This window comes from Sarcophilus harrisii, chromosome 3 (assembly GCF_902635505.1).
Source record: "Sarcophilus harrisii chromosome 3, mSarHar1.11, whole genome shotgun sequence".
In the NCBI taxonomy this organism is placed as follows: Eukaryota; Metazoa; Chordata; class Mammalia; order Dasyuromorphia; family Dasyuridae; genus Sarcophilus; species Sarcophilus harrisii.
In genome coordinates this window covers 287,672,392-287,687,201 of record NC_045428.1, presented here as the reverse complement: position 1 = coordinate 287,687,201, position 14,810 = coordinate 287,672,392, and the positions used below count along the sequence as shown (strand labels likewise).

Sequence of the window (14,810 nt, the reverse complement as noted above, 5' to 3'; positions counted from 1 at the left end):
CACTGAGAAAAAATCAGGGAGCAGACACTGGCACAAATACAGCCAGAGGGTTTACATCATTTACTCCACCCACTGTTTTTCAGCCTGAATAAATTCTCTTGGCCTGAGTCAAACTCCTCCCATAAGTCCCTTTACTCCCCTCTTCCCTCCCCCAGTTACTTTAGCTCTTTTAGTTGATCATTAAATAATCAAAATTTCTTTGAATGTCTCTTCAGAATTCTCGACTAAGAATAAATGGTTTCTATCAAAAGTCCTCTTTTCATATTTACTCTTATGAGTCTTAAACAGATCATCTATACAGAAAGACAAATATATTTCAAATTTCAACCACTCTTCTGAGTTCCAGAAATGCAATTCTGACTACTTGCCATCAACACCTGTATGTCTCATCAGTGACGGTCTCAATTTCTGTTAAAACTACTTCTCAACTGTTATCTTGACCTTTCATCATAATGCCCCCCAACTAGCTTTTTTTCACTTCTCTGTTTCTACTAATAGTACAATTTTTCTCCTGGTCACTTGGGTTCAATAGCCCTAGAATTAATGTTAATTTTCCTTCTTCCTCCCACATCACCACTACAGACTTACCTAAGTCTTGAAGTTCCACTGACTGTAACTTTAAAGTATCTTTTTTAATTCAATTGTGTTTTATTGTTGATTTCTAATTAGATAAATTGAACCACAAAATAAACAAGAAAAAAGTTAAAGAGGTAAATAGAATTTTAGAAAAGTTAGATATGATAGACCTTTGGAGAAAATTAAATGGGGACAGAAAGGAATATACTTTTTTCTCAACAGTACATGGAACCTATACAAAAATTGGCCATGTATTAGGACACAAAAAACTCAATCAAACACAGAAAGGCAGAAATAGTAAATGTGTTCTTTTCAGATCATGATGCAATAAAACTTACATGTAATAAAGGAATGTGGAAAAATAGACCAAAAATTAATTGGAAATTAAATAATCTAATCCTAAAGAATGAATGGGTGAAACAACAAACCATAGAAACAATCGATAATTTCATCTAAGAGAATGACAATAATGAAACAAAATGCCAAAATTTATGGGATGCATCAAAAGCAGTTCTTAGGGGGAAATTTTATATCTCTAGATGCTTACATAAATAAAATAGAGAACAAGAAGATCAATGAATTGAACATGCAACTAAAGAAGCTGGTTGTTTCCTAATTCTCTCCTTTCCTCTTTCATCTCTCCTACTCATTGAAAAATCAAGAAAAACAAACCCTATTACAAATATTTATAGTCATACAAAACATGGAAGGGGAGTGGGGGAAAGATACTTCAGTCTGAATTCTGAATCCATCAGCTCTCTTTATATGGTAGTAGGTAGCATGTTTCATCATGAGTACTTTGGAATCCTGCTATCATTATTATGATTAGAGTTTCCAGGACTTTCAAAGTTGATTTCTCTTTACAATATTGTTATTGTATAAATTATTCTCCTGGGTCTGCTTATTTCACTTTGCATCAGTCTATACAAGATTTAATATGTTACCAATATTCAAATCTAATTATGTCAACTACTCTTCTCTAATAAATTCCACACACATCAAATTTCTAAAGTACAATTCTGATCATATCAATGTCCCAACAGAAAAACCTCCCTAGTATCTAATGAAAAAGCTAAAATATTTAATCTGGTATTCAATGCCCACCAAAAATCTAGCTCCTAAATCTATTTTTCAAGACTTATCATTAGTGTGATAAAGTGGGGGAAAAAAGAAAAATTCTTTAATTTTTAAAAAATTTAAAAATGTTAAAAAAAAAAAAAAAAGTGGAATGGGCACTCAGTTTGGAAACAAAGGATGAGGATTCAAATCCCTGTGCAGCTTCCCATAATCATCTGACCTTGGAAATTTAACCAGTCTGAGTCTCAGTTTCTTCATAAAAGTGTTAAGGTAGACAACCTCTGAATCTAAACTTATAATCCTATTCACAAACTTCCAATTCCCCCAATGTGTATTTTCTACGCCAGCTAAATCAGAATACTTGCTCCTTTACTGAACATTTACCATTCTTTCCCTGTTCTAAACTTTTGTTCATGTTGATCCTTTCTCTAATGCCCCCCTTCACCATTTTTGCCTGTAGAAATCCTACTCATCCCTCAAGACCCAATGCAAATAGCACCCCTTTAATAAAATGTTTCCAGATTCTTTTCAGTCCGAAATGACATCTTCTCCTTCCAAACTTCCATTGCACTATTACTGTTTTCCTTAACAACCACTACATTTTACCTTGTAGTTATATATGTCCATATCTTATCTTGAAGGCACATAATAAGCATTCAACTAGTAGCTGGTGAATAAATATGTTAAGAAACTTCATCTAATGATTTTAACCTTTTTGTGGCATGGGTTGCTTTGGCAGTCCAGTGAAATCTACTGAATTCTACAGAATCATATTTTTTAAAACAAAGAATTACAAAAGAAACCCAAGCTAGAAAAAATATAAACTTTTTTTTTCCATCCAAACTCACAGCCTCCCTCAAATTCTAATCCTAGGTTAAGAAGAACCTTATTCACATGGGTTGGACTAGAGAGCTGCTAAGGTTCATTCCAATTCTTAAATTCTGTGGTTCTTTTCATCAAATATTTTATAAAATTATCTTAATATAGTAATGCTTTATAGTAATGTTGTAATGATTTGTCCTTGGACGAATATAGAAGAACTTATTCATCTTTATTGATTGCTCAAACAAAATTTTTTTAAACCCCTGTAACCGTACAATATTTCATTCTCTCAACTACAGCCAAGGACAAATGATAAACTAGAACACTGCTTTAACTGCTACATTGTAATTCTCTTAATAATCATTATTCAAAGAAGAATTTATACTGTAACTTACTTTCTTCCATGGCATAGCTAATACATGTATTGCTAATATACTTGTTTGAAAGAAAACACATATGCCTTCATATTATATCTTCAGTCCATCTTTAGAAAATTGATGCCACAATGCAACAGGTTTAATGTCGATAATTCATCCTTCTGACCCACATAGTGGTTTGTAAAAGTTTTTCTTTTCTAATCTGATTCCCATAATTCTTGCTTTAGCTCATTTTGCTTATGCTTATTTCAAGTATGACATATTCTTTTTAATTGTCATATAGCTAGAACAGCTGAATCAGAAAGACCTAAATTTAAATCCAGCCTCAAAGACTAATTTTCTAGCTGTGTGCTCTTGGGCAAGTCATTTAACCCTAACTGCCTCAAAAAAATAGTCATGTAAGTAATGAATGTTGGACTCGTTACTTCATATTTAATAACTGTATATATCCCCCCCAATAATAAACATTGCTTCAGTTTTGTAATTCATTTATTGAAAATTAGGATCAATCTTCATAACAAGACTATATATAAATATAATTAAAATACATAAGATCCACCAATTATTATATTCCCACTAATTATGGGAATTGGTGAGTTACAGGTTAAGAGACTAGTTTTCAAGGCTCATCTTTCTCCTCTGGAAATGGAAATCATATTAAAGTTGAAGGAAAGCAAAGGGAAACCATTCATTTAAATTTTTAGCATCCAACTATTCATTCATTCATTCATTCATTCATTCAATAAATACTTAAAGAACACCTACTTTGCTAAATGTTGTCAAAAACTATAAATTCTGAGAGTACCATACAGGGCAGGAACAACTAAATGGAACTCAATTTATGTTGCACTGAACATTTAGACAAAAGATACAACAGAATAATTCACATAGCTTTAGAAATTTTTTTTAATATCTCTTGTAAAGGTATGCTCCAAGATAAGATTTAGCCAGTATCCTAAAATGTCTACCTTTCAATCTATGGAGCTAAACAGTGAGAATTAATATTCATATAATAACTCACACTTCTATTGTACATTAGGATTTACAAAATATTTTCCTCATAGCAATCCTATAAAGAGTCCAAGAAAATTTTCATTTTCTACATGACGAAATTGAAGCTTAAAGAGAGTTAACTGCCTCGATTTACCATTGTCCAAATGGCCAAATTCAATTAATTCCTGACTCCACTCTCCTTTTAATTTTTATTTTCAGTTCCAGTTTTTTTCCTCTCTACAGCTTCCCACACACTCACATACACACACACACATCATGGAGAAAGCAAATAGCACTCTTTTATTGACCTTGATACAGTAACAAGTTTCTCAACCATAAAGAAGCATTCAATTGATTCACTATGTAATATTCTATTTACTGAAGCAGGAAAAGAGCTTCATATAAAAAGTGAAAGATTAAAGATCATATAACAGATGTTTAAATAGAAAGTTCAACTGATTTTTCATCATTCCAATCAAAGTTTTTACTATTTTCTAAAAAGTCCTTTAACAACTGGCTAAAATAATTAGGTTTACTCTTACCATTTGATTAGCTGACATCTTCATTTGTCTCCCAGTTTTTCTCTTAGTGTGATTCTTCATAGTTGAACTCCTAGTATTAGGTTCAATGGAAGCTAAAAGAGAAAAACTTATTCAATACACAGAACACAATCATCTTGGTCAACTTCACAGCTCTTGACTTGTTGAAACCTTGTATGAAAGTCTCAAAGACTGTCCAAAAGTTTCATGCTGTTCAAAAAGTAGTTGATGTCAGATGCCATATCTTTTTTGGGAAATTGGGATAAAGCAAAGAAATCTTTGCCTTTCCATTACCGGGTGTTAGAACATACCACAAAGACTCAATACTAAAAACACTCTGAATCCTTAGCAGTTATATAATAGCAAACTAAAATAAAAGAAAGAAAGAAAAGATTATTCCAAGGCATGAGTCCAAGTTAATCTGAATGAAATAGTCCCCTGAAATTACTTTTTTTCCCCCAGTAGATGATGCACTCTGAGCAATATATATTTTAAACAACATGGCCTGTTTAAAAAAAAAAAAAAGAAAGAAAGAAAAAGTTGATCACTTGGGGTTTTTTAAGTCTTTTTGTCAACCTCCAGGTTCTCATCCTTTTTTTAAGTAATCAGGTTTTCAGAAATAATTAGTGTTCAAGAATATTCTATGGTCAACATCTAAGGTGAATGGATGCTGAAAAACAATTAACTATTATAAGAAAGGCAATGACCTGCTGTTTATTAATTTCCTCATCTGGACAATGATTCAAATTATAATCCAATGTATTAATGACCTATACCATAGCAGAAAAAATACACATACTGCCATGTTCAATTCAACAAATATTTATTAAGTGCTACACACCAGGCACACAGGAGGAAGCAGAATAACAACCTAAAGAGAGCTGGCCACAGAGCCAGAAAGATCTTGCTTCCAACACTGAAACATATTAGTAATATGAAAACACTCTAAATCTACAAATTGAAGCTCTGCATTGATAAGGAGATGTTTCCTCACCAGTAAAATTCCTTACAGTGATGAAATCACAGCCTCAGATTAAATGTATATTCATACATATATTTTAACACACACTAGGCACTAGAAGTGTAAAGACAAATACAAAATCGGACTTCAAGGAGTTGATATTCTATTAACCAAATGTTTCACTTAATTAATATATCTCTTCAGGCATTATTGGTACTTTATTCTATTGAGCCAAGTAATAGCAAAAATACCACTTATTCATTGAGCATTTTAAAGTTTGCAAAGTGTTTATTTGTGTTCTCTTTTGTTCCTCACAACAACCCTGTAAAATAGGTAATATTATTCCCATTTACAGATGAGGAAACTGAAATTAAAAGATTAAAAAACTTATTCTGGGTCACACAGCCACTAAGTAGGTAACTAAGGTAAAATTTGAATTCATTTATTTCCCTTTCTAGTTACCTAGTATCTGGCATGTTTTTCAATTTGCTCAGATATTTCTGTTTCTGTTACTAAAATTTTAAAGAACTATATTTTGTTTGTATAGATCATATAGACCTTTGTGGGTTAATGCAGATATTTGATTTTTTTATAATTTTATTATTTCTCAGAATTTATTAGTGGCATATAAAATACAAATAATTGAGAGTTTTATATCTCTGTTCACTATCTTGCTGAAAACTTTTTTGTTTTCCTCCTCCCACTAAATTCTCTGTATATACCATTAAACCATCTGTAAATAATATTTTAACCTTTGTTCCATATGTTCATACTTTAATTTACTTTTCTCATCTCAATTTGATTCTTTTAATAACCGAGCCATCTTCTGCATTTATTTAATTTTTAAAAATTTTCAAAAGTATTTTATTTTTCCAAATATGTAAAGATAGTTTTTAACATTCGTTTTTGTAACATTTTGTGTTCCAAATTTTTCTCCCTCCCTCTTTTAACTCCCTCTTCCCCTAGATAGCAAGCAATCTGATAAAGGTTAAATATGTGTAATTCTTTTAAACATTTCCAGATGTGTCACATTGTGCAAGAAAAATCAGACCAAAAGAAAATGAAGTCACGACAAAGAAAAAAAAAAAAACATTAAAGGTGAAATTACTATGTTTTGATCCACATTCAGTCTCCATAGTTCTCTCTCTGGATGTGGATGACAGTTTCCATTCCAAGTCTATTGGAATTTCTTTGAATCACTGCATTGTTGAGAAGAGTCAAATCCATCATAGTTGATCACATAATCTTGCTCTTACCATGTGCAATGTTCATGCAAGTCTCTCCAGGCTTTTTTGAAATCAAGCTAGCTAAGCCATTTTCATAAACATTTAGCAGATTACATAGCTGCAAATCCTCCCTCCCCTACATTCTCATATCATTTTTGCTTTTGATTTCTGTTCCCCTATCTGTTCACTCCTAATTCTGATCATCATGACTCATCTATTATCAAAGAGATTTCCCTCAAAATATCTTTTGGTTGTCCCTCTTCCTAAGGATAGAAATAAATCTAATGAAGTTGCTTTCTAACTACAGAATAGAAAAAAATATATCAAACATTCTTTTCAGATATCACTGTTTCTTGATGTGAAAAGACAATTTATTCAATAACTACAACCAAAACTAGTCTGAATGGCTAAAGCCAATCAATCAAAAAACATTTATTAAGTACCAGGTCAGGCCTTGTTCTAAATGCTGATATAAAAAGTCCAAAAGATTCCCTTGTCTTCAAGAAGCTTACAATCTTACACACCTTTTGCAGGAGCATAAACTAGGACATTTTTCCACCAGGTACCTTACCAAGACCCATTTGCTCCCATCCCAAAAGTAGGAAGTTGTGTTGCATTTCCGCTGTCCTAGATGGCACTCCTATCTACATATCTTGAGCTTTGTTATAATTAGAATCTTGTAATGTTCTTGTTGGTTTTCTGGAGATCTCTGGACCAGCCTTTGTTTCAGTACAGTAATCACCACGAGAATAGCCAAGTGTTAAAGTCCAAAAGACTTTATTGTCTCCTTCACCTGGTGCTCAGCTAACTTTCTTGTGGCCCTCAGACTAGCCTTGGTCTCAGTGGGGGAAGCGCAGAAGGCTAGGCCAGCCACTGGGAGCCTAACTGAAGATGAAATTAATCTCTCTCCTTGGCTCCAAGAACTTGAGATCCCGCCTCCACTCCTCTGTCTTCTCTGGCTCTGTCTCCAAGTCTCTTGGTCCCCGAGGAGAGCCACCAAGATCCTGACAGAAGATGTCTCTGGGCCCTTTCTGAGTCTGTGTCTGGCCCTTCTGAATCTGTCTCTGGCTCTGAGTCCCGCTTATATGCTCTACACTGAGTATAAACCAATCATTATATCACTAGGAAACCATTATTTGTTGTAAGAATAAATCAATCATACTGAACTTAGAGAACTATATTAAGTACTTAGTACATGTACTGAACTAGAGAACTATTAATCATCATGCTAAAGTAGATAACCACATTGTCTTTATCAATTCCACTAACTTAACACCTTGTAAGAATCCTTATTTCATAGTTCTGGCTCATTAACAGAGTCTAGGATTCTGCATACTTATATAGAGCTTCAAGTTTTACTATATTATTGCAAATAGAGGAAGATGTAGTTCATATTTTGGAATAAATCAGTTCCTAAAGAACTGGCTACAAAGTAAATTTCTTTAATTCAAACACCAATTGTTATTTTTTTTTAAATTGGTGAAGAAAATGAGACTCAGAGATAATTGCTTAAGATCACCTTCTCTTCCATTTATTTATTACCTGGGTATTAGAATTTAGGTCCTGTGACACCAATAATTAATTCTATTTCCACTGTCCCATGCTGCCTCACTTTATATTAATTCAATAAACATGTATGTACTAAATATCCATTTTGCATACATACTAAGTTAGCTTTTGTGAGAAAAGAAGGAAGGAAAACTGAGTTGGAATTTTTAACAATTTGCCTAAGGCCTCACATTTTCTGACTCCCAGTGAAAGCTCAGTCATTGCACCAGTGGTTTATTTACCAATTTCATGAAAATCAGGGTCTTCTTAAGAATGTAATGGATTCTCCAATTCTTCCTGTGTAACAAGAGAACTGTTCGGTTCTGCACACACATATATTGTATCTAGGATATACTTGACATATTTAACTTGTATAGGACTGCTTGCCATCTGGGGGAGGGGGTAGAGGGAGGGAAGAGAAAAGTTGAAACAGAAGTGAATGCCAGGGATAATATTGTAAAAAAATTACCCAGGCACGGGTTCTGTCAATAAAAAGTTAAAGTTATGAAAAAAAAAAAAAAGAATGTAATGCATTCTTTAAAAAGAAAATGAAATCAATGCCCCCCCCCAAAAAAATCTATTTACTTCTATCTACTGTCATTTCCATATTACAATGCAATATTTTTTAAAAGGCTAAATTCCCAACGGATGAACAATATGGCATAGGAATTTTGATACCTCCAAAATTTTAGAAAATAACACAATATTAAATATACAGCTTATATACTTCATGGATAGCATTGTGGAACCAAAAAAGAGCTATATAATCCCATATTCAATCTTTTTTGGACATTTGGTCATCAATAATCAATCAACAACTATTAATTGAATGCCACCAAGTTGTCAAGTACTTTGCTAAGTGATGGGGATACAAATAAAATGAAATAATCCTTACTCAGAGAGCATATAATAGATACAGTACTGGACTTGGAATTAGGAAGATCTGAATTCAATTTCTGCCTCAGACACTTATTAGTTGCCAACCCTGGATAAGACACTTAATCTCTTTTTGCCTCAGTTTCCTCATCTACAAAAATGGAAAGAGTACCTACCTAAAAAGGCTGTAAAGACTAAATAAGAAACACACACAAAAAACGTATATGTGTGTGTACATATATTACAAATCTCAAAGTATGTACAGCAAAATAACGTTTTGGTCATGTATACTTATTGTGTATCTAATTTATATTTTAATGTATTTAACATCTACTGGTCATCCTGCCATCTAGGGGAGGGGGTGGGGGGGGGTAAGAGGTAAAAAATTGGAACAAGAGGTTTGGCAATTGTTAATGCTGTAAAGTTACCCATGCATATAACCTGCAAATAAAAGGCTATTAAATTAAAAAAAAAATCTCAAAGTATCTGTGAATGCCAAGATATTCTAATGGGAAATTAGTACCTATATAAATACAGCTTCAATGTCAAGAAAATAAAATTAAAGAAATACCATGTCCCTAAAAAAAAGAAAGAAAACATAAGAAGGTAAATGATAATTTATATCACTATTACATATATAAAAAACCATTACATACAGACTATGCCTGGCCAAAGTGAAATGGACATTCAGCCTAATAATTCTAATACTACAGTAGAAGAATTGAGCCCCAGACCTCACTTTTCTTTTAAATTAGCTGGTAAGCTCTTGACTATTTATATGTACACTGAGTTTGTGAAGATATAGAGGGAGGTAGATGCTCACCCAGAAGGAGCTAAAAGGAGTTTTTCTGAAGATACCCAGATGTGAGAAGGACCTTTTGAATTCCACTTGTTAAAATGAAACTTGTAAAGAACTCCATTCGGTGACTTTAGAAGTAACACAGAAATGACTCCCAATGACAGAGCTAACAGTAAGGAGGAAATTTCATCTCCCTAAAAATCAGTCACCCAAACAAACTACACATAACCATTATGTCACTGGGAGAGGCCCAAATAGAGCATTTCCCAGCAACTTGGCTTTGATGAATTGTTCCAAGTCATTCTCCAGTTTCCCTAAAGATATGGTGGGAAAGAACTAATGCTGTGTTCTCCAAGACCACCAAATTCTGATCTTTTATGCCACCATCTTTTTTCATTCTCCACAAACTGGCAGATTTCTAAGTCAAAGGATCATAGAATTTAGCGTTAGAAAAGATAGTGCAGATAATCTAGTTCCACTTCTCATTTTTTACATAAAAATTTTAAATCTTATTTTTAATACCAAACAATCAACATTTATTAAGCACCAACAATGGGTCAGGCACTGCTCTAAGTGCTTAAGATGCAAATAGAGGAAAAAGATAGCCCCTGCCCTCAAGGATCTTACAATCTCAAGGGGGAAATGACATGCAAATATTTACAAAGATATCTATAGGATAAATGGGAAACAACAGGAGAAAGACACTAGAATTAAGAGGATTCCAGTAAAGAAGAGATTTTAGTTGAGAGTTAAAATGAAGTTCCAAAACCACTTGTTGCTTTTTAAGCATCAGCACAGTATAATTAAGAAAACATTCATCCTGAGAAGACCATCATTTCCTATCTATCTATTCATATCATACCTATGTGACCATAGGAAAGTCATTTGTAAAATAAGAGGACTGAACTAGATGATCCCTTCTATGATCTATGATCCAATGAATTCAGTTTAAGTCTTTTTTTTAAGGAAGCAAAATAGTCAAAGATTATGACACCCTTTATGAAATTAGAAAGATGGTAGACCAATCAAAATTTTCATTGTCAAGTGGTGTAACAAGAACTGTATAGGTAGCAACTAAGATAATGGGAAAGGAGAGCATATGCATGAATATAAGGTATAACTTTTCCTAGAATGACATAGATATCATTATCTTTTTATTATCTGCTCTAATCAACAGTCAATCACAGCAAATAAGTGATTCATAAGTGAACTGTTTCAAACTCTGAAAAGTATTATTCTCTTGTAAACAATATTAAACACTCTCAAACCCACAAAGTGAGTACTTCTAGGCCTAGAATCACCTGTACTCAAGTCAGGTTACCTGTCCCTATGCTAATTTCTGTCACAGTACCTTCTCTGTCTATCCAAAGGCAGCATTAACTTCCATTCCTCCCTCTTGATATACAGAATAGTATATATGGTATATAGTATACTAGGGAAGATAAAATGGTAAAAAGAGAAGTAGCAAGAAGGCACAACTTGGTGGTGAAGTGAATATAGCACCAGTCCTAGAGTCAAGACAGACCTGAGTTCGAGTCCAGACTGACTAGCCGTATGACTTTTAGGAAAGTGACTTAATTCTGTTTGCCTCAATTTTCTCACTTATAAAATGAGTTGGAGAAGGAAATGGCAAAACCATTCCAGTATCTTTGCCAAAAAAAATCCCAAATGGGGTCAAAAAAAGGGAAAAACAACTGAATACCTGTCCTAGCAAGCCTGGATATCAAGAGGGAAGAATTCTTTATTATTTCCAGATTCTGCCAATGAAGCTAGATTCTTTACTTTGTCAAGACTCAATTTCCAATTGAAACTGTGATATAAATGTTATACCTGCAGAGTCTTTTATAAGTTTTGTCTACCACCTATCCAATTTCATAAAGGGTATCATAATCAATCTTTGGCTATTTTGCCTCCTTAAAAAAAAAAATTTGGTACACAAAATCCTTAATTTATAAAGTTGTGTTTCAGAACAAAGGTTGATTTATAAATCAACTGTTTGGAACAATGAAAACTATTTTTTTCATGTAAATATTAAACACAGTGGTCTTTGGAAAGGCCTGGACAGACTTACACAAACTGATGCTGAGTGAAATGAGCAGGACCAGGAGATCATTATATACTTCAACAACAATACTATATGATGATCAATTCTGATGAACCTGGCCATCCTCAGCAATGAGATCAACCAAATCAGTTCCAATGGAGCAGTAATGAACTGAACCAGCTACACACAGCAAAAGAACTCTGGGAGATGACTATGAACCATTACATTGAATTCCTAATCCCTATATTTTTGCCCACCTACATTTTTGATTTCTTTCACAGGCTAACTGTACAAAATTTTGGAGTCTGATTCTTTTTCTACAGCAAATAATGGTTTGGACATGTATACTTATTTTGTATTTAATTTATACTCTAATATATTTAACATGTATTGATCATCCTGCCATCTAGGGGAGAGGGTGGGGGGAAGGAGGGGAAAAATTGGAACAAAAGGTTTGGCAATTGTCAATGCTGTAAAATTACCCGTGCATATAACTTGTAAATTAAAAGCTATTAAAATTTTTAAAAAATTATCCAAAAAGAATAAATAAATAAACATGGTGGTCTTACTCTCTTATAACCCTATAGTTATTTATTCCCCTCCCAGGAACAGGGAGAGAGTGTTAGGTAGGACCTATGATTTCATTTTCATTTCCCAATGAGGATATCCCTTCAGTAAGCGATTATCTGTAATTATCCCGCCTCAGAGTTGTCCCTGAAGTAGTGTACAAATGGTAACACTAAGGACTGAAGCCAAATCTTCTGCATCTACCAAGTTTGTTGGGGTGGTGGGAAAAACGTGAAAGAAAGAACTCCATTGGCATGAAGTTCTGAATTACTTTGGGGACCACATTTTCACAAACCAAAGCAGAGACACAAAGCACAAAAGATGATATTCTTTTTACAAAGTCACTTTAAAAAGTAATGTTCTTTTCTTGAATTCAGATTTTTCTAGGAGATAGGCTTTACTGTATGTATAGATAGTAATGAATGCATAAGCAAAGCCTATCTTTTGGAGTTCCTGTAGGGACTATATTTGACTTTACACCTCTTCTGTGTCCCATGCTGAAATATGAAGCTCTGGCTAATTCTCAGGCAGCGACATATCATCAGCCAATCCCTCTTTTCCTTCCACCACTCCCCACCCCCAAGAAAGTTTCCTTGCCTGTGTCCTGTCTGTTTAAAACTTAAAAGTCTTCCAATTGCTCACACCCTCCTCCCGCCCAGACTGAAATACTTCTTGTTCTTATCACTTATCCATTTAGAATCTGTGGAGAATCGTGAGTGTGCATGTGTTTGAAACAAGTTTGCAGGGCTTCCCCCTGCCTTTATTTCTGGGTGCAGGCAGAAAGCCAAAAGGTTAAGGAGGTGCATGAACTTATTCTCTCTACTTCAGGTAAGTCACAGGCACACAAAGCCCTAAGGATTAATCATGATCATGTGATGAAAATGTTTTCCTTGAGACTTATTACTGTACCCTTGGATTTCTCAAACAACTTTAAGTAGAGTAACTGCTGTGCTGAGGGACCCACTCATTGATCTATTGCTGACCGGGACAAGTAGGGTTTCAATACGCAAAAAAAAAAGCATGTAGCTCATTTCCTAAAATTTTTTAAGTGTAGGTTAAAACTTTCCCCTCTTAAAGCGTTCTCTCAATCTGCAGTTATTCGTCACAAGCCTTAACAAGTTGTAAAAGTGATGAGGCATATTCAGGAAATATTGGGGTGGAGGTGCAAGTCTCTTCGAAAAAAAGGCACTTTCCAAACTATAGTAGATAATAGAGGCTACTCCCAACCATAAGATAATAGAGGTTATCCCCACCTATATCTCCCAATCACCTCTTCCCTTACCCCCACATACCCAATCTTGGGCGAATTTTAGAAGGATAGAGAAATGAATGAATGCACGAAATAAACCAAGCTGTGAAATGATTGAATGAGGAATTAAGAGAAACACAGGAGTATTTTTAAAAAGATACTTAAATTATCTCGAGGTAAAACTATCCATTCCTCTACAAATCCCCATTTGTCTCATTCGCTACATAATACAGACTGGCTACAGTTTCAGAAGCCCAGAATTAAGACCAGAATTGTTTGGCAGCAGTAGGAGCAGCCGCATTGGGGTTGGGTTCCTAAAAACTCCCAGGAATTAATTAGATAAATATTTTAACAGGGTTCAGTTAAAATAATAAAACGTTCTTACCGTCCTAAGGATAAAATGAGAAGTCTTTAAAATTCTTAGGTAGGGACAAGATGTGGGTGAATCTGGGCTTCGTTGCTGTGGTCACACCAGCAGAGACAAACTTTTTCAGCTAGTATGAAACTGAAACCAACTCATTTGGTCTTATTAACTGAGCCCTCCTTCCTGGAACTTGATGGACCCGCCCCTTCCCAGCAACCTGTGTTCTCAGGCTTGTTATGAACGTGTCATCTAAGGGCAGCCTAAAGTCTCCCCCCTTTTTTCCCCCTTAAATATAGAACCTACAAATAGCTTTACCTACCTGGCCACCTAGCATAGTAAACAACATTAAGTTGATTTTATCTGCAGCACCTGTGGACATTACCATCCCTATTCTCAGAATGGGTTCCACCAGACAAGATTACCCCAGTTTCAAGATATTGTGATTTCAAAGCCATTCAACATGAGAGCTCATAAAACGGTGCTTTCAAATGGCTCATCTTTACTAGTTAACAAGAAAATACAGTTAATTCAAATCAAAGGTATTTTGTGAAAGAGCAAAGTAAGAAAAACAAAAAACAAAAACAAAACCTATTAATATAGGGTCCACTCTCATTTAAATACAGACTATATTAATGGAAAGAGTAAATACACAAAGATGCCACATGTGTAGAGTCCTATAGAGGACCATGCAATTCAAATCCTACAATGGTGAAAAGTCGCTGTTTGGTTTTGGTGGGTTTTTTTTTTTCATTTATTTTTAATACACATTGCTTTATGAATCATGTTGGGAGA

General features: G+C 34.2%; 1 protein-coding gene across 4 annotated transcripts in view; it reads right to left on the bottom strand.

The window, feature by feature from the left end:
• Positions 1-14,265, bottom strand: part of DZIP3 (DAZ interacting zinc finger protein 3) — a 116,132-nt gene extending 101,867 nt beyond the window's left edge. For 3 of the 4 annotated variants that reach the window (XM_012544506.3, XM_012544509.3, XM_012544508.3), the window contains exons 1-2: positions 14,040-14,264; positions 4,388-4,479 (exon numbers count right to left, since the gene is read on the bottom strand). In XM_012544506.3, the coding sequence (XP_012399960.2) occupies positions 4,388-4,447 (60 nt within the window). In that variant the 5' untranslated portion in view covers positions 4,448-4,479; positions 14,040-14,264. Of the gene's footprint in view, positions 1-4,387; positions 4,480-14,039 lie in introns of all 4 variants that reach the window. The other variant, XM_031959638.1, reaches the window with a different exon arrangement.
• Positions 14,266-14,810: the final 545 nt, after the last annotated feature.